Source organism: Eumetopias jubatus, unplaced genomic scaffold (assembly GCF_037043125.1).
Source record: "Eumetopias jubatus isolate StellerSeaLion01/CBP00866 unplaced genomic scaffold, mEumJub1_p1.0 scaffold_7, whole genome shotgun sequence".
NCBI lineage: Eukaryota > Metazoa > Chordata > Mammalia > Carnivora > Otariidae > Eumetopias > Eumetopias jubatus.
In genome coordinates, this window is record NW_028274813.1 from 27,823,228 (window position 1) to 27,843,193 (window position 19,966).

The window sequence follows — 19,966 nt, forward strand, 5'->3', positions numbered from 1 at the left end:
CTTGGGCGGGAAAGATTAGAGGCTCCCTGGGAAGGCGGACTGGTCAGGCATCCGCCTGGGAGCCAATCAGAGGCCAAAGCTAGAAAGGGGCGGAACCTGATCGCGTAGCTAGTACCGCCACCGCAGCCAGCTCGTAGCCGGCCGCTGTGACCGCCGCCTCCGTCTCTGCCTCGCGGAGAAGATGACCATTGGGAGGCCTCCGGGAGCCCAGGGCGGCGCTCAGTGGAGCCGTCAGGTGAGGAGAGAACGAAAAGGAGAGGAATTAGGTCTGCGCCCCGGAAAGGAATCTCTAAGAAACTGTTTGACGTTGCCCTGGAGACACGACAGGGGCGTGTCGCACGGGGGCGTGGGATTAAAATCGGCCGCGTTTAGGGACCGGCCGGCGGCCTCCCTAAGGAAGGGGTTGAGCCTTATGTCAGGCCCTTCGTCGAACCACAGCGATGGCCCTCGGTTTTCGCTTATCCTGTCAACTACCCTAGGACTTATAGTATGATGTCGTCCCCATTTTGTAGAAAAGAAAACTGAGGCACAGAGAGAATAAGAAATTTGCCACAGTGGGGCACCTGGGTGGCTCAGTCAGTTAAGCGTCTGCCTTAGGCTCAGGTCATGACTGATCCCAGTGTCCTGGGATCGAGCACCGCATCGGGCTCCCTGCTCAAGCGGGGAATCTGCTTCTCCCTCTCTCTCTGCCCCTCCCCCACACTCGTGCTCGCTCGCTTGCTCGCTCTCAAATAAATAAAATTGAAAAAAAAAATTTGCCATAGAGTCCATACAGAAAGTAGATTGGTGGTTGCTTAGGGCTGGCAGGGAGGGAAGGGTTGGAAGGACTAAGCAAAATAGAGAGTGACTGCTAAATGGTATGGGCTTTCTTTGGGGTGATTGAAATGCTCTAAAATTGATGGTGGTGATGGTTGCACAACTCTGTGAATATACTAAAACCCATTGCATTGTACTCTTTCAGTAAGTGAATTGTATGAATTGTATGGTGTCTGAATTATATCTCAATAAAGGCATTTTAAAAATTTCTTTCCCAAGATCCCATGCTCCTCAGTAGCAGCGCAAGGGCTGGAGCGCATACATACCTTTGATCAGAATCCAGTGTTCTTTTCAGTATTAGAGCTGGACCTTAGAGAATCATCACCAAGTGTCACCTGGAGGCCTGTAGCAGCCTACCTCCAACTGATTTCTAGATGCAACCAGTCATCTTATCCAGTCCAATCCCGACCCCACACCTGCTTCTCTAAGGATATCTCATACCACTGTCCTCCAGCCACACTGGCCCTCCTTCTACCTCTCCAAGAGCCAAGTTTATTCCTTCTTCAAGGCCTTTGCATTTGCTTTTCCTTGAACCCAGAACGCTCTTACCCCAGATCTTAGCAGGGCTGGCTCCCTCTCATCAATCGGGTGTCGGTCTAAAACTCCTCTGCATTGAGAAAGTAAAAATCAGCCCAGGACTGAGAAAGTACAATGCAGACTGTAACAGGCACAGTTAAGGTGAGCAGCCAGATTAGCAGAAAACAATGTTCCTCCCAGGGCCAAAGTGTACCTGCAAAAAGACTAAGACCTCTTTCTAACTGATGATGCTTACCTATCAATTACTTACCCAGCCTCACTTTGTTCTAGTTACCTTTTGAATAAAAATTGCTCAATCACTCACTTACTGAACTGTGCCCTCTTCATGACAGCATCCATTCAGATCCTCAGAACCATTCAGGATAAGCCAACCCTAGAAAAAGCCCTCCCCCCACCCTCTTACTGAAAGTCCCCACCCTGCAAGTTCCCTTAATTTTTCATGGTGTACTCCAACAAATTAATAAACCTAACTCTGATTATAGAGACTATTCCTAGTGGTCTTTATCTGATGGGCTTTTATCAACAGAAAAGCTTCCCCAAACCACTTCATCACTGTGTAATCTCTCACCTTAATGTCTTTGGTTGAACATACTGTCACCTTATATTGTCTTTCTCCCTCTCACTAGAACGTAAGCTTTGTGAGTAGGGACCTTGTTTGACTCGTTCTCAGCCTAATGCCCAATGCACATTAGGTACCAAATAAATATTTTCTAAATGAATGGAGTATTTAAGCCCACTTTCTATGACATTGTTCTGTCAGCTAGACCACATTGTTTAGTTAATTATTCATTCCTAGTAACAGGGGGCAGCTAGAATCTTAGATAGAATTAGGAGGAAAGCAGAGGTGCAGGTAAAGGAAGATTGGCAACAAGTAAAGCCCGAATAGGGCAAGGCCCAGGGTGTGGCCCAGGTCTGGTGGGGTCCGTGGAGTGCAGGGGACAGAGTGCATGCCGCAGAGTCGGTACTCTGTAACTGTTCACCTGTCGCTTCCTTTCCCTGCCCTTCGACCAAGCGCACCCCATATACCAATTTGTGAAATTTCTTTAAAGTAAGGAACACATTTTTCTTCCTTCCCAGTCCCTAATGCAGAGACTTATTCAAAGTGAAATTAATGGTTAATGTTTTGAGTAAATTTGAAGTGATAGTTGACCCGTTTATTCTATTTCACTCTAGGTATTTCCCCCCAAGTCCTCCTCAGACTCGGAGACAGAAGAGGAGTTGTCTGGGGATGGGCTGGTTTTGCCCAGGGCTGGCAAACTGGATGACTTCCTTGGCCCAGAGGACTTGACGCTTTCTGATTCTTCTGACTCAACTGGGAGCTTTTACGAGACCCTGGAGGTACTAAAGCAGAAAGGCAAGTGGTGCCTGTTGGAATCCCTTTATGAGTCTGACCCAGACAGCGGTGAGAATTTCTCCGAAGATGAGGAGGACCTGGAGAGTTTCTTCCAAGACAAAGGCAGGGGGAAGCCACAGGTCCAGTACCCCGTGTCTCCAAGGTAAGGCACTGCAGTTCCCCAGCTGCTTCATGCACAACTCTGGCCAAGTCACATCATGACTCTGGGCCTCATCCTCTTCCCAGTAAAGCAAAGACCACTTCTGCAAGTTGTCCCTTACCCAGACTCCAGCTCAGAATCAGCCTTTGGAGCCAAACATGTTCTGGTTCCTACCCGGCCGTCCTAAATCACTTTGGGTTACCCTTAGTCACTGGAAGCACTGGAATTGATTAAAGGGATGCCTTTCTCACTCCCTCCCTGAGAATGGCAACAAGGTACATTTACCTTAGCCAAGCCCTGTTATATGCATGTGCGCTGCATTTATATGATATTTAATATTTATTTTTTCTTCCCACTAACCCTGTAAGTAGATATTATTTTTGCCATTCTCCAGATGAGGAAATCGAGGTTCCAAGCAAACCCTGCTAAAGGTCACACGGCTGGTAATTGTTTGAAGCAAGATTTGAACCTGGGTCCGACTCTAAAGCCCTGCTGGGTACCATTGCACTGTTCTCCCGCCCATATGAAAATACTAGAATGCAGGGCGCCTGGCTGGCTCAGTCAGTGGAGTGTGCAACTCTTGATCTCTGGGCTGTGACTTCGAGCCCCAGGATGGGTGTGGAGATTACTTTAAAAAAATAAAATCTTTAAAGAAAAAAACCCAGAAAATATTAGAATACAAAGTGGCAATTCTTGAATCAGTTCTGAGAAAAGACTTCCTAATGGGCTGCTAGATGGCCTGAGGTCGGAAAGGAGGGAGGCCCAGTTGAGAGAGGCACAGGCTCAGAGGCCTGTGGGGTGATGCTAGGCTGAGAAGCCAGCTGCCACCTCCTGGGCGGGAGGACTGGGGAGGAGCGGGAGGAGGAGCCAGCCTCCAGCCTGCTGTGTCCTCCACGCAGCTGCTTTCTCCCCCCAGGTGTGGCTCCACAAGGCGCTGCAGCTCGCTGAGCAGCCTTCCGTCCGACGACCCCAAGGGTCAGCCCCCGCCACCCTCAGGCTCCAGGCCTCCCTCGCAGCACAGAAGCCTCAGCTCCTGGGCATCATCCATCACCGTCCCTCGGCCGTTCCGCATGACGCTGCGTGAGGCCCAGAAGAAGGCCCAGTGGCTGGCCTCCCCTGCCTCCTTCGAGCGGGAGAGGAAGCAGGCCCAGCAGCAGGGTCAGGAGGAGGCCGAGTGCCACCGGCAGTTCCGGGCACAGCCCGTGCCCGCGCACGTCTACTTGCCCCTCTACCAGGAGATCACGGAGCGCAACGAGGCCCGCAGGCAGGCAGGGATCCAGAAGAGGAAGGAACTGCTCCTCTCCTCCTTGAAGCCCTTCAGCTTCCTGGTGAAGGAGGAACAGAGAAAGGAAGCTGCTAAACAGAGGGAGTTGGCCGCCACAGCCAAGGCCAAGGCCCCCAAGCAGAGGGCCACCAGAAGGATCCCCAAGTCCATTCTGGAGCCAGCCCTCGGGGACAAACTCCAGGGTAAAGACCCCCCCCGCCCCCCCTCCCCCCGCCCTCACCTTGCTGCCTGCTGCCTGGGGGCTACCAAGAGGTGCTGTGGGGACGTAGACTCGGGGGTCAGCCTGGCTGGGAGATAAATTCATTGCTCGGGAGGACCGGCCTCCAGGCCACGCTCAGGGCAGGCGACGGGGTAGGGCTGGCTCTGTCTGTGTCGCGGGGAGCCCTGGCAGGAGCGGGCCATGCGAGGTGGCACAGCATTCCCCAGCTTGGTCCTGTGAGCCCTGCCAGTGAGGCGGCGAACGCGCGGGCAGCCGCTCAGGTACAAGAACGGAGAGCCAGAGCGACACACCCAAGGGCCGGCTTAGGCCAGTGCCGCCACCAGCTGGCCCTGAGGCCAGCTCCCACCCCTCCCTCATCCTGGTGAGATGCCCATTCCAAGAAATGGGGTTCGGGGAAAGGACTCAGGCTTTACTGTTCAGTAAGGTGCCCAGCCCTGTCTGGGATAGACAGACATGGAGTTGGTGGACGCGGGAGGAAGACAGGTACTAGATAACAAAGCTACCGATTTGAGGGGTTTGCAAGGATGAAAGGCTTGCCCCTCACAGAGCACAGGACAGAGGGACCTAGCTTCGCATGTGGTGAGCGGCCGGAGCAGATAGGGAAAGGCCCTGGGGGAAGTGAGCGCTGAGGCGGACCCTGAAGGATGGGAAGAGGGAGGAAGAGTGAGCCAGAGAGAACAGCGCAGAGGTCAGAGGACGCTGAGCACATTCAAGGAACAAGGGGCCGGAGAGAAGAGGGAATGGGGAGGGAGAGGCAGGCCGGGCCACACCTGGGGGCTTGTGGCCGTGGGAGGAAATTTGGACTTCATCCAAGGGCACTGGGGGAGGGCCCCTGAAGGGCTCTAAGTCGGGTGGCTCCGGGATCAGATCTGCAGCTCAGGAAGATCATTGAGGCGGGGAGGGCCGGGCCTGGAGGGATGTTGGTCTGTAGGCCACTGCGTCAGCAGTTCAGTGGAGAGATGGTGAAATTAGCAGCAGGGATGGTGAGGAGAGGCCAGACTGGAGCACGCTTAAAGAGCAGAGACCGCAGAACTTGGGACTGAGCAGAGAAGGCAGGCAAGAATGATTTGGGCAACAGCGTGAGCCTCTGGGTGGATGGTGGGGACTTGCCCTGAGCCGGTGGCGGGGGGGGGACCTGAGAGAGGAGGGATGACCGGCCTGCCCCTCCAGCTCCGCCTTGGAAGAAGGAACCACAGAGAGCACTCAGTCGGTATCCATGGTGGCTGCCTCACAGCCTAGTGGCACCTGGCCGCCGTGTCCTGGCCAGTGTTTATGAGCGAACTCTCCAGAAAAGACAAAGCAAGCTGATCTGTAGTGTTTGCCATTTTCCGTGGTCTAAGTACACTTCTCCTGGCCAATGCCGAGCTTCCCACATGATGTCGGCTGGTGCCCGAAATTCCCACAAAGCTGTCGGTCAGCTCCGGCACACTACTGCTAGTGTTTGAGGGAACATTCTCCAAACCTTTAGGGATGCGGTAGGGTCCCCTCTCTCCCTCACCTCCCTGACTTTTTCTCCACAGAAGCAGAACTCTTCAGGAAAATTCGCATCCAGATGCGAGCCCTAGACATGCTCCAGAAGGCCTCCTCCCCTATCGCCTTCTCCGGCAGCCGACCTGACCCACAGCCTCGCACAGCTACCCGAACCCAGAAGGAAAAGCTTGCATTTCTGCACCCTGACTTTGGATTCCAGCCTCGGGTGAATCCTGCCGTCCCTGACTACGAAGGCCTTTACAGAGCCTTCCAGAGAAGAGCTGCCAAGAGAAGGGACGCCAGGGAGGTGACTCGCAACAAGCCCTTCTTGCTGAGAACCAGCAGCCTGCGGCGCGCTCAGCGGCCCAGTGATGCCACCACGTCTGGAGGGAGGAGGGTGAGAGCCCGGGCAGGTGCCGGAGGGGCGGGGCCCGGGACCCAGCGGACCAGCCCGTCTCAATGGGAGGCACTTCTCCTGACATTTTCCTATCTTTTTTTTTTTAAAAAAAAAAACACTGGCTCATTGTAGAAGACTGATGATGAATCACTGACCTCTATCTCTGAAACTAGTAATACATTATATGTGAATCAATTGAATTTAAATTTTAAAAAGTTAAAAAAAAAAAAACAACACTGGCTCAGTTGTAAACGCCACAATTCCTATAAACTTACAACCATAAGAATACTTCCTTTCCTTGCCTTCCTAGAGGGAACTTTTCTAGAGGAAATTTGCAGAAATAAATCCAAGCAAGTCTAGAACGTAGGAAGTTGGGACCAATTGCTCACGTCCCTATATCAATTCTAAAGAATTCTTCTCATCTGATTTTAAAACTTTAGGATTGATATCCAACTTTAGGCCTGGTAATAAACTCATGACTCTTTCTCTAATCCCAGGGGGAAAAAAAAAAGATTCTTGGTCTGACTAGTCCTTCACTGAAATTGAATCCTAGTTAGAATAGAAACTAGTCACACATTGCTGTCCCATCAATACCAACCTTCGTTTCTTCCAGGACTCTCCACAGCCGCCAGCCACACCCCTGCCAAGGAGTCGTTCTCTGAGTGGCCTTGCTTCCCTCTCTGCCCACACCCTCCCTGTGCACATCACGGACGTCACCAGGAAGAGGGAATCTGCAGTCAGGTGAGTGGTCGGGCTCGAGATCTTGGCCCAGGATCGAGATCAGTGGTCAGCACCCGGGTCTTGATCCCGATGGTAGAAACCGTCCTGCTGCTGGGCCTCCTCTTCAGTTATTAGAGAGACGTATAGGGGTGGAAGGGAACTCTCTGAGCTGGACGGGAATACACGTAACCCTACACATGTAGTGCTGGAGAACACCTGGCCATCGCTCAGCAGATGTGTCAACTCTGTGCCAGTCAAATGGCAAGGCTGGAGATACCTTATGGAACCTCTAGTTTATTATCTAGTATGAAATACAGAAAAACAAAGAAATTACCATATTTTGCAAGAAGTGCAGTGGTGGGGGAATACAGGGAAACTTGGGGGTACTGGACAGCCTAGGGCAGGGGTCTCTTTAATAGATCTCTGAAGAATGAGGAATTAGCCAAAGGCTGTAAAGAAAGAAGGTTCCAGAGAGAACAACATGGGGGAAGACCCACAGACGAAAGAGGGAGCCATTAGGAACAGGAATGCGGAGGCACATGGGGGCAGGTGGCAGACCCAGTCACAAAAAGAAGGCGTCCACAACACAGATTTGAGATTCTCTGAGATTCATCTTTGGGGAACTCTCAGAAGTTGGTTGGGAAGCAGGAGCCTCCTTACTTTTTAATTCTTTAACTGACCTGACTCTGTCATGGTACTGCTGTCATCAAACCAGCACCCCAGCAAGAGCTCCTCCACTAGACCTCTGAGCTGAAGTCAGCAGGAAAGGTCGTGGTAATACAAGCAGCTGAACTCTGGGAGAGGACTAGCATCTTAGTGCTTTCCTGTGGGGCTCACAGAGGAGTACACAGGACCTACTTGGCTCTTGAGGACCCCACCATGGGGATCTTAGAAATGTATTTAGAATCCAAGGGATACTCCCTTCTTTAGATGTCTTAGAGCGACTAAATGAAGGCTAAATGCATCAGTATCTTGAGGCCCCAGTAAGGTAAGCCTTAGGAACCAGAGGCTCGTGCCTCTAGGGGATGTCCATATCTGCTTCCCAGCAACAGAGAGTTTGATATAATAGCAGACTCAGCTTTCATGCCTTCCTTCCTAATCTGTTCATTTGAATGTAAATAATCCAAATGCAAGGGTCTTTTTTTTAAAAAATACACCTTTTTTATTTTTAAAATTTTATTTATTTGAGAGAGAATGAGAGAGCGAGCATGAGAAGGGGGAGGGTCAGAGGGAGAAGCAGACTCCCCACTGAACAGGAGACCGATGCAGGACTCAATCCTGGGACTCCAGGATGGTGACCTGAGCCGAACAAGGGCAGTCGCTTAACGACCTGAGCCACCCAGGCACCCCAAATGCAACAGTCTTGACTGTTGTTTCTTTTGGTAGAACTCTCCACAGTACCTTGTCAAATGATACTTAGACAAACTAGGTGCTGTTAAGTTAACCCCAAACTGTGCATGGAAAGAGGCCTTTTTTCAGTTTTCTGTGAAAATGCAGATTTGTATTCCCAAGGGACCATGACCCCAGGTACCTTCCAGCCCACCCTTTACAGCACAGTGGTCAAGGGCAGAGGCTTGGGAGTCAGACAACCTGGTTCAAATCTTGGCTTTTCCAAGGGCATGCTGGGTGGCTTTGAATAAGTGGCTTACCGTCTCTGAACCTCAATCTCCTTGCTTATAAAAAGAGGGGCTTACAGTTCTTACATCATAGGGCAGTTATGAAGATAATGGATATAAAGCACTTGATTCCTTTCTGCTCTTGGTTCAGAGTAGGTAGCTCAGCAAATGGCAGCTCTTAGAATCATTTTGTTTCCAGACAGGCCAGAAGCCTGAGTGTAAGGATATTTGAACTCATATGTTTTTCAGTTCAATTAATGAACTTCTCCTGGAGCAGAAAATCACCGTGTCCATAGTGCTGGGAAGGCTTGTTCTGCCAATCTCAGAAACCTATTCTTTCTGAAATGCCAGTGTGGTAAATCACTCCCTTCATAGAAAACACCATTTTACTTTCCAGAGAGGTTACTAAGATTGCTTTTAAATACACTCAAGTTGGTCATCTGTATGGTTTTTGCCTCCTCTCCTTAGAAGTTCACTTGAAAAAAAGGACAAAGCAGATGAGAGTACTCAGTGGTTGGAGATGCACAAAAAGAAGTGTCAAGCGATGTCTAAATCCGTGACCTTGCGTGCGAAAGCCATGGATCCCCATCAAAGCCTGGAGGAGGTGTTCAAAGCAAAGCTGAAAGAGAATCGGTCAGTGTCCTCCATGTGTCAAAGGGTGTGCCTGTCTTGGGATCCAACAGATCACTGGCCTTGAACAACAGCAAAATGGAGTCATTAGAGTAGACTCCTATAACTGCACACAGTCAAGGATTTTGCTAGGCACAGTTAGGAATTTACAATGTCCTTGGGAATTACTCTGCTTAATTGGAGTGAAGGGTATTTCAGATTGGAAAAAGAGAATTCATTCTAAAAATCTTGTTAATTCCAGGAACAATGACCGTAAAAGAGCAAAAGAGTATAAGAAAGAATTGGAAGAAATGAAGAAGAGAATACAGACGAGGCCGTATCTCTTCGAACAAGTTACCAAGGTAAAACTAAACCATCATTCACTTTCTTCCAGTCTTGGATGAAAGGGCTCTTAGAAATGATGGAACAGTTTATTTTTAAAGATTTTATTTGTCAGAGAGAGAGAGAGAGACAAAGGGAGAGCACAACCAGGGGGGAGGGTTTGAGGGAAAGGGAGAAACAGTCTCATCGGGCAGGGAGCCTGATGCAGGGCTCGATCCCAGGACCCCGGGATCATGACCTGAGCCGAAGGCAGATGCTTAACCAACTGAGGTTGCACCCAGGCATCCCAGTGATGGAATAGTTTAATATCTGGGTATTAATAACATTTCCTGGAGCCTTAGAAAGATTCTAAATTGGGCCTGTTTTATTAATTACCATTCCACCCCAGCCCCCCCATTAAGTAGTGCAGTGGTGAATGTTGCTTGGACCGATTTCATCCAAGACTGGACTCGAGAAACATCTATTGGGAGTATTTCACTTCCTGGAGTGTTTGCTACAGTCTAGCTTTCAGTTTGAATCATGGTGAGGGCTAGATCCCACATACCCAGGGACAGTTTGGCTGTGTTAATGAGACGATCTTTAACTTACTAACATCATCTCTCCCCCTGCAGTGCTGGTCCCCTGGGCATCCCCAGCCTCTAGAGCTGTGGCAGGCACATTTATGGGTCTCCAGACATTGAGATGCTCACAGGCACCCCATAAAGCCCCTTTCAGATTAAGTGGCTTTCAGGATGGAAGAATCATTTTAAGGTGTTCTCTAGACCTCTAGGGGAGTTGAGATCTCTCCCTAAGGAAGCTCTGGAGCTATCTGAACAGCCTTAGAAAGGCCATCATCCCTGGAGGTTTTGGGTTGTATCAGACTCTGTAGATCCTTCTCTCCAGTTTCAGAAAAAAGTTGAGTGACCTGATTCCAACTACTGGACATTATCTCCATCTTACAGCCAGTGTGTTATCTAGGCATTTCCCAGGTACACTCCTCTCCACCCCCATACATGCCACACACAGACGCACACATGCTGGACAGTCTTGGGTTTACGTAGCAACTTGCATTGTTCAAAATCTCTCATAATGACCTTTCCTCTTTAATTTTTTCAAGCAAAGCTCACTCTCTGATCTCAACAGATGTTTCACCACTCTAGGAAAAATAGTCCTCTATATGATTTTGTTTAAATCAAAACAAACAAAAAATAACCTTTTTCTGGTCCACGTGCAGACCATCCATCCTGTTAAGAGTGTTACTAGTGGGATGCCTGGGTGGCTCAGTCAGTTAAGTGTCTGCCTTCGGCTCAGGTCATGATCCTGGGGTCCTGGGATTGAGTCCAGCATTGGGCTCCTTGCTCAGTGGGGAGTCTGCTTCTCCCTCTGCCTGCCGCTCCCCCTGCTTATGCTCTCTGACAAATAAAAATCTAAAAAAAAAAAAAAACTGTTACTAGTGTAGTTTATTTCCTATTTGTTATATGTTAGTGGGTTTTTTCTTTTTTTTTTGATATCTTAGTGTTCATGATAATGGTTTGGTTGTTTTTAGTTTTTAGTTTTTTTTAAATTTATTTGACAGGGAGAGACACAGCGAGAGAGGGAACACAAGCAGGGGGAGTGGGAGAGGGAGAAGCAGGCTTCCCGCGGAGCAGGGAGCCCGACGTGGGGCTTAATCCCAGGACCCTGGGATCATGACCTGAGCCGAAGGCAGAGGCTTAAAGACTGAGCCACACCCAGGCGCTCGTGGTTGTTTTTAAATCTTTTTTTTTTTTAAGATATTTATTTAAGGACACCAAGGTGGCTCAGTTGGTTAAGTGTCTGCCTTCGGCTCAGGTCATGATCCCAGGGTCCTGGGATTGAGCCCCGCATCGGGCTCCCGGCTCTGTCGGGAGCCCGCTTCTCCCTCTGCCTGCCGCTCCCCCTGCTTGTGCACGCTCTTTCTGACAGATAGATAGATAGATAGATAGATAGATAGATAGATAGATAGATAAATAAATAAATAAAATTTTTTTCCTTAAGATATTTATTTACTCTAGAGAGAGAACACAAGCAGAAGGGGCAGAGGGAGAGAGAATCTCAGTTGACTCTGCACTGAGCGTGCAGCCGGACTCCCGGGGCTCAGTCCCGGAACCCTGAGATCATGACCTGAGCCAAAACCAAGAGTTGAACGCTTAACCGACTGCGCCACTCAGGTGCCCCTGGTTGTTTTTAAATCTTAAAATGTTTTTAAGTCCATTTTTTCATCTGAGTCTCACTTGGTCTTCCAAAAATCTAAATCCTTGCTTCTAAAAGGTGTGCCTCTCAAATCAACAGTTGGCATCTCCTGGGAGTGTTAGATGTACAGAATTGTGAGCCTTATCTGAGACCTACCGAATGAGAATTTACATTAATAACAAGATCTTCAGGTAGTTCCTATGCACTTTAAGGCTTGAAAAGGCTCTAAGAAATTTTCATGCACATCGGTGCCCAGCATTAATGGGGGGTTGGGGTAGGGGGGCAATTTTAGGCATACAGATGAAGCAAGTGATTTAGAATTACCTGGTAATTCATAAGACAGCTCCAGCAGATTAATTTCCATTCCACAGGACCTTGCCAGGAGAGCCGCAGAACAACGGTATCGAGACACCCTGAAGCAGGCTGGGCTGGATGAAGACTTTGTGAGGAACAAGGGTCAGGGCAGCCGGGTTGTACAATGGCGGGAGCAGTCAGAAGTCCGTGATTGTCCCAGGTAATCTCAGATGCTCCTTGTTATCCTGCAGCTCTCAAACTGCCATCCCTCGTAATGCCACCGCTTGTATATTTTGAGATCACAATCCTGTATGTACAAAATACTAACCCAGAGATCTCCACATAACACATTTAAAATGGGAGAATAGTGCAGTTGTGAATAAAATGTAACTATATGAGGTGTAGATTCCTTCAATTTGAAACAGATCATTTTTCCAATTCTAGTTCCAGGGCCATCAATCAAAAGTATTTCCACTTCACTTTTGAAGAACAAACATACACTGTGTGTCTGTGGGTATAAGGGTGCCCCAATGTATATTTTTACTTACTATAAAATGATAAAACTATTTTTCTAGCACTTTTTGTTTGGATAACTGTAGGTAAAAACCTATATAGAGCCACAATAAAAGCTATACTATCCTGAACAATCAAAGCCTTTCTTTTCCCCTCAGCATGGTCACCATGGCTTGTTAAAATCTAGCACTCATGGGGCGCCTGGGTGGCTCAGTCATTAGGCGTCTGCCTTCGGCTCGGGTCATGATCCCAGGGTCCTGGGATCGAGCCCCGCATCGGGCTCCCTGCTCCGCGGGAGCCTGCTTCTCCCTCTCCCACTCCCCCTGCTTGTGTTCCCTCTCTCGCTGTGTCTCTCTCTGTCAAATAAATAAATAAAATCTTTTAAAAAAATAAAAATTAAAAAAAAATAAAATCTAGCACTCATTAAAAACGTAACTCCAATGGCAGCACCCCGCCATTGGTATCATGTAAGTGAAGGGGAGAAAAGCATAGTATCGCCATTACTCTCAACTTTTGTTTTGTTTCTTAAATCCTAATGGCCCCTCCCCTAATTCCTATCCCAGTTTCCCCCTAGAAATTTCCCTTTACACCCCATATAAAATAATGAAAATGTTGAAACCATCCTTAAGCCTTACATAATGCTTTAATTAAAAACATTTTATTTCATAATGCTTTAATTTATTCTGTAGCACCCATGAAACTACAAAACTCAGCACCAGAAATCCACAGCAGGATTTAGAAGAATCTCTACAGCAGCCTACAAGCCCCAAGAAAGAACTGGAAAGAGCTGTCTTATGAATTGCTAATTTCAAATCACTTGCTTAATCAGTAGCACTTAAAATTACTGCTTTTCAGTATTAACCAGCTAACTTGGGGTTGAGTCAAGGCAGGCAAAACTTGGCTTCTGAGTCAATGGCTACTCTTGGAGAATGGGGAAAAGAGAAGTAGCAGGGGGAAAAAAAGCAGATGACAAATAGGGAATGGTTTAAGTAAATCAAAGTGAACAACCTCAGGGCAGAGGGATCAGAGCTAAGCATTCTTGCTTTGTGCCTCCTACTTTAAAAAAAAGGGCACAAGCCCAAATGCCTACGAGAGGCTAGTTAGGAGACAGATCACATGGGCTGGGTATGACAGGAGACAGTAGACTACAGTCTCTGCTAGAACACAGGCCCAGAACTGCCAGATCAAGCGAGCTTTCAACAGAAGCCAGAAATTTGCATGTTGGCAACTAATTTAAAAATTATTAAGAAATACTGTGTGGGGTAGGAAGGGAAAAATGAAAGGGGGGATGTCGGAGGGGGAGACGAACCATGAGAGACTGTGGACTCTGAGAAACAGAGGGTTCTAGAGGGGAGGGGGTGGGGGGATGGGTCAGCCTGGTGATGAGTATTAAGAAGGGCACGTTCTGCGTGGAGCACTGGGTGTTAGATGCAATGACTCATGGAACACTACATCAAAAAAAAATTAAAAAAAAAATATCGTGTGGGAGTAACAAAACACCTGCAGGACGACAAGCTTGCAGCTTCTAGTACAGGGTCTCCCAACCTCAGTATATCAACATTTTGAGCCAGATGAGTCTGTGTTGGGTGTTGGGAGAGGGAGCTGTCCTGTACATTCTGGGATGTGTAGCAGCATCCCTGACTTCTACTTGCTAGATGCCAGTAACTCCCTCTCCCCAGTTGTGCCGAACAAAAATGCCTCTAGATATTGCCACATGTAGGGCAGGGGGCAGGCAAAAATGTTGCCAATTAAGAACCATGCTATAGTATAAAAGTAAGGCTACAGGAAGTAAAAACTGGCAAATTAAGAATACAAGAAATTGACATGAACTCAATCTACATAGCAAAGGATGATTATGCATGTCACTAACAATTAAGAACTGTATTTATTTATTACAGCAGTTAATTCTTTCCTGTTATCTGCTTAGAATACACCACTGTGTGCATGGTATGTATGTGTCAGCATGAGGTTCATTTTAAATAAAGCGAAAATTCTCTGACAGCCGTGATTTTCTACTAGTAAGTGATCTCTGGAACACTCTTCTTCTCACCAATGATTAATTAAATATTCTCTAACAGCTGTAGAGACAGGATGATAGCAAAAGTGCCTACTCTTAAGCACATTTCTCATCTTTTTGTTTTTTTTTTAACTTTCTGGAAAAATTCAAAAGTATCTATTACTGCCATTTTTCCAGACTCAGACATGGTCCCTTCTGGTGATGACAGAGCAGTACTATGATAACTACTATCTAGGTTTGCTAGTTAGAGATGAAGATGGTCATGTCCTGTTCCCCAAGACTCCTGGGCTCAGTTTTACCTGCATGGTATCCAAAGGGTAAATCAGTGCCCTCTCTTAAAGGGAAAGCCTGAACTATTTTCTTAATCTCCTCTCTAAGGAAACAGGTTTTGTCCAAAACAAGGAACCAAAGAACTGACTGGGCTGTCTTGTTTATTTAAAGGGAAAACAACTGAAGCTCTGAATCATGTGATATTTAACTTTAAAAAAACAAAAAACCTTTTAACATGCTACTGTATATTCCATAAACAAAGAAAGCAAACTGACCAAGTAGAAGTGGATATGACAAGATAGTACCTCAGCCCGGGCCAAGTAGGGATTCAAGTAATTTATTTTTTTGCAGCCCAGTGGCAGAGAGTCTCTTACTCAGGTTGCTAAAGGGATAATGCCACAACAGAACTGACATCACTCCCTTCTCCAAAGCAACAAGGCATCTCGAAAGCGCAACTTCTTGGTGAAGTTTTATGGTTGGTGGCAGGACTTAGTTCATCCATGTGAAAAGACAGCTGAGTCGGGTATGAAAATTCTTCAGAGGAAAATCCCATCTCAACAGTCATACTGAAGAAATTTCAGCCAACACATAATCCAATTCCCTTTTGGGAGAAGTCCTTCCCAAAATTTTGTAGTGGGAAGAGAGGTAGGTACAGTTACCCAGCCCACATTCACTGCTTTCTTGTCTGGATCAGGTGTGGTTTGAAGAGAAGCTCTCCCACATTCATCTTCTATGTCAGGAAAGATGAACAGAGGCAGACGTGGGGTCCTGTCCTTCACAGATTGATTTTGGTTCTGGCAGACCATGAGCCAGAAGCATCCTGTTCCCACTACGTGCACTCTGGGATCAGACAGAGCTGCTCTTCCAGGCATCGGTGCCCGTGCTCATGTCCGGCTTTCAGTTAATTCTCCTTGGTTTAGTAACTGTAAAAGATGAAAACCAAATCTGGAATAAAGGCTACCAATGAATACCAGAAAAATAATTCGTACTAAGGAAAAGGTTTATGAGTGGAAGTGGGGAATGCACAGCCGAGGTGAGTCAAGGATACCTAGCTCCAAAGCAAGAGACCACGTAGACTGATAGATCTCTTTCATATCCTGGCCTTGGGATAGCATTCTGGCCACTTCATGATGCTGGCATGTTCACTACGGCAATAAAAGATCCTGAGTCCATAAGCCAAACTATTGTTTGTGTAGTCACGTACTCACTAGTCAGTGATGGAGGCATCCATAACTTACAGATAACGTCAGAAATGGTAGAACAAAAAATCTTACGTCAGTCAGTGTTTGGTCCAAAGTACAGGCAGAACGCTCAAGGAGAAGTAAGAGGAATGGGAAGCTATTCCCAATGAGTTCTATGAGAGCTAGAAACCACTCATAAGGGATCCAGCAATTCGGGGCGCCTGGGAGGCTCAGTCGTTAAGCATCTGCCTTCAGCTCAGGTCATGATCCCAGGGTCCTGGGATTGAGCCCCGCATCGGGCTCCCTGCTCGGCGGGCAGCCTGCTTCTCCCTCTCCCACTCCCCCTGCTTGTGTTCCCTCTCTCGCTGTCTCTCTCTCTGTCAAATAAATAAATAAAATATTAAAAAAAAAAAAAAAGGAACCCAGCAATTCCCAGGGCTTAGAAGGATACCTCTCCTAGGATGGAGACAAGCCTGAGACTCCAAGAGGGCGGCAGCTAAAACAGACTTTCTACTCTACACTCAAGGCTTTCTGTTGAAAGGCAGTTCTGTACAATAACTGATGAACTTGGGTTCCGTTTTATTATGAGAATGAGATGGAAATAACAGTGAAATTCAGAATAAAAATTTGACTTAGTAAAATATAACCAGATAAATTCTTGGGCTGAAGATAGATTTACCTGGTGATCTCAATTTGGATGAAAGTACTTTATACAGTAGAATAGGATGGAATATGAAGAAATTTAAACAAAATTTAAAGAAAAATTTAAACCACAAATTTCATTTGATGCTATGTGGTGGGGATGTAAGAGTGGTGTCTTTTTAATCTAGGTCAAGATCCAGATGTTTGCACTCAAATTTAGCAATGGCACTTTATGAGAAATCTTAAAGAATTTGTAATTTGTTTTCCTCCTTTTTAGGACAAATTCTGATATATTCAAGGCTAGCTGGCAATCATTTACATTGCCTCCTGAGTTCAAGAATGTGAGCTCAATGTGACTACAGAACCCCACTTGGGATGCCTTTTAGTCAGCAAAGGTCCGAAAGCCCTGGGGTCCCAGGTGGGCCGGCACAATGAGTCCTCTGATTTGCAGGAGACTGGGTAACACTGAAGGCAAAATAAAAATTGTCCAGTCTGAACCATCAGAATAAGATGTAGTTTTGATAGGGCGCCTGGGTGGCTCAGATGGTTAAGTGTCTGCCTTTGGCTCAGGTCATGATCTCAGGGTCCTGGGATCAAGTCCTGCACCAGAATTTGAAATGAACATGTGTTGATTTACAAATTGCAAATAGCTGGGACGTCTGGGTGGCTCAGTCGGTTAAGCGTCCTACTCTTGGTCTTGGCTGAGGTCATGATCTCAGGGTTGTGAGATCAAGCCCCTCATTGGTCTCCGAGCTCAGCTAAGAGTCTGGTAAGACCCTCTCTCACTTTGCCCCTCCACCTGCTCTCTGACTCCCTCTCAAATAAAATCTTGTTTAAAAAAAAAAAAAAAAAAAGGATTGCAAATAGCCTTCTTCTATCTGCGAATCCCTAAGGAATCAACATCCCTCAATCACTGGAGGAAGGTCAGTTAGTACCAGGAGCTTAGATGAGGAAGAGGACTAAACCTGGAGCCTTGAGGGGCTTGTAGGTTTAAAAAATGACAGTATCAGAGGATGTGGTAAGCCTGCCGTGATAAGGAAAAGGAGGGATGAGCAGTGGAAATGCCTGTGATGAGGAAAATAATAGAGGTAACAGTGAAGGAAACACAGAAGTGAGGTTCAGACAGAGGGTGTGTTTGTTAAATATGCGATGACCCATGAGGGAAAAGTAATCATCTAGGATGTTCAGCTACACTAAGGGCAGCACTTTCCCCTTTGTGTTGTTAATATTCTTCTATGAAGTATCTTGGGCTTCCATCATGAAATTGGGTGCTTAGGGCCTGTACGCCCTTAGTGTCCTCCTGAGGTGAAGGCCAAGTTTTCTTTTGTTTCTTAAAGGTGGTCTGGGGTATTGTGTCTGTCTGAGGCTGTGAGTAAGCATCGCTCAGACAAGGACACCCTGAATCCAAGACCCACGTGCCTAGGTCCGAGGGGAACAAATGTGCTATTACCGGACTTTTTGCACACACAAATCTGACCATGTCATACCTGGCTTAATACCCTGCAGTGGCTCTCCACTGTCCCCAGGATAAAATCATGTCCTTGAAGTGAAGGCCCTTCAAGAGAGAAACCAGCTTATCCTTCCTGCTCTCACTTTCCATTCCACATTCCATCTTACTCAACCCTTTGTGGTTCCATAGTTGTGCCCTGCTCCCTCACCTCTGCCCTTGTACACATTGCTGCCTGTTATTTTCTTCCAATCCCTCCCACTTATCCATCAAGATCACTGCTATTCATCCCTCAGGTCTCAACTTAAACTCTAAAACTTACTCCCTGACTTCCCCCTAACTAGTACTTCCTACACTATATAAAAAATTGCCCCACTTATTGACCTGCCACCCTTCCCATTCTCTCTTGTACAGCACAATTCCAGGGGCACCATTTTGCAGTTATAAAAGGCAGAGGTCCGAAGTCTGACTAAGCTCTTTGGGGCAGAGGCTGTACTTCGTTTACTGTTGTTTAGTACCCAACAGAGGGCCTTGCACTTCATTAGGTATGAAGTATCTGTTGACTATGTTTTAATACATCTGGCATTTGTTTGAGAAAACCTGAAACGCTTCAATAAAAAAAGGTATTTAGCAGGAGAGAAAAGCTCCAAGGTTTCAAATATAAAAAAGGAAAACCCTGAGTGCTGTGGATTGGTTTGTCAGGATAATAATTTCCACTAGATAAAAAAGGAGATGATTTTTCTGAACTATTTTAGAGCAATCCAATAGTTGATGAGAGAAGTATTTCTTTTATAGAAGAATCACAGTTCATAAAAGCAGAAAGAAAAAGGGAATTAGGATATCACCATTTTGCAAGCCTTAATAAAAAAAACTGATCTAGGCCATGACCAGTAACATTTGCCAAAATTTTTATGTAACCCATTGGTCAATCATTAAGCTCAGTAAGAGGAGAACAACCAGGGGCGTCTGGGTGGCTCAGTTGGTTAAGCGACTGCCTTCGGCTCAGGTCATGATCCCAGGGTCCTGGGATAGAGCCCCGCATCGGGCTCCCTGCTCAGCGGGAAGCCTGCTTCTCCCTCTCCCACTCCCCCTGCTTGTGTTCTCTCTCTCGCTGTCTCTCTCTCTCTCTGTCAGTTAAATAAATAAATAAAATCTTAAAAAAAAAAAAAAGAGGAGAACAACTAAACATCATGTCTGCTGTGAGCTGTAACAGGAAGAGTACCACCTATAGAATATTCTTGCCAAGGGGAAAAAAACAAACATGAATCTAAGCTCCTAACTACCAGTTTTTAGGAAATCTGTGGATAGAGAAATATATTAAACAACAAAAGGAGTCAATCAGCCAAAACCAGAACGTGGGAAATTCTTATTAAATAGTTAAGTCATTCTGAAAAAAACGGGGTAGGGAGTGGAGGGTGGGGAAGACTATTAGAGATAAAGAGAATTATTAACCAAATGCAGTGCATGGGCCTTTTTTGAATCCTAATTTCAACCAACCAACCATTAAAAGACATTTTGAGAAAAAATAAAAAGGAACACAGACTAAGTATTCGAGGATATCAATAAATGATTGTTAATTCTGTTGGGTATGATGAAGACATGAGAGCTATGAAAAAGTACTTACCTGTTAGAGGCATGTGCTGAAATATCTACAATAAAATGGTACATCTGTGATGTGCTTTTAAACACTCCAGCACAAACAGAACAGCAACAGTAAGAAGTAGGCGGGAAGAGATAATAGCAGAAACTTAACTGTCGAAGTTGGGGGGATAGGTACATGAGTTCATTATACTATACTTTCTCTCACTACACTCTTTGAAAACTCTCATAATAAAAATTTTAAAATACATAAATGAAGAGGGGAAATAATAAAGGAAGTCTTCATAGGTGAGAAATGTTCCAAAACA

The 19,966-nt window shown here is 46.5% G+C and overlaps 2 protein-coding genes across 3 annotated transcripts in view; one reads left to right on the plus strand and one right to left on the minus strand.

Moving 5' to 3' along the window:
- The first annotated feature begins 117 nt into the window (after positions 1-117).
- FAM161B (FAM161 centrosomal protein B) lies at positions 118-13,793 on the plus strand. The gene is made up of 9 exons (XM_028092154.2): positions 118-235; positions 2,527-2,849; positions 3,763-4,313; positions 5,872-6,218; positions 6,832-6,959; positions 9,023-9,187; positions 9,426-9,525; positions 12,067-12,209; positions 13,192-13,793. The coding sequence occupies exons 1-9, from the start codon at positions 182-184 to the stop codon at positions 13,298-13,300; spliced, it is 1,920 nt and encodes a 639-aa protein (XP_027947955.1). The 5' UTR covers positions 118-181; the 3' UTR covers positions 13,301-13,793.
- Positions 13,127-19,966, minus strand: part of ZNF410 (zinc finger protein 410) — a 40,599-nt gene continuing 33,759 nt past the window's right edge. For both annotated transcript variants that reach the window (XM_028097447.2, XM_028097455.2), the window contains one exon: positions 13,127-15,712. In XM_028097447.2, coding sequence (XP_027953248.1) covers positions 15,674-15,712 — 39 coding nt within the window. In that variant the 3' untranslated portion in view covers positions 13,127-15,673. The remainder of the gene's footprint in view (positions 15,713-19,966) is intronic.

Bases quoted from the DNA above. Each gene is read 5' to 3' on its own strand.
- FAM161B (XM_028092154.2), top strand. From the start codon at position 182: ATGACCATTGGGAGGCCTCCGGGAGCCCAGGGCGGCGCTCAGTGGAGC. The intron at 236-2,526 runs GTGAGGAGAGAA...ATTTCACTCTAG, and splicing joins GCGCTCAGTGGAGCCGTCAG to GTATTTCCCCCCAAGTCCTC. The intron at 9,526-12,066 runs GTAAAACTAAAC...TCCATTCCACAG, and splicing joins TCTTCGAACAAGTTACCAAG to GACCTTGCCAGGAGAGCCGC.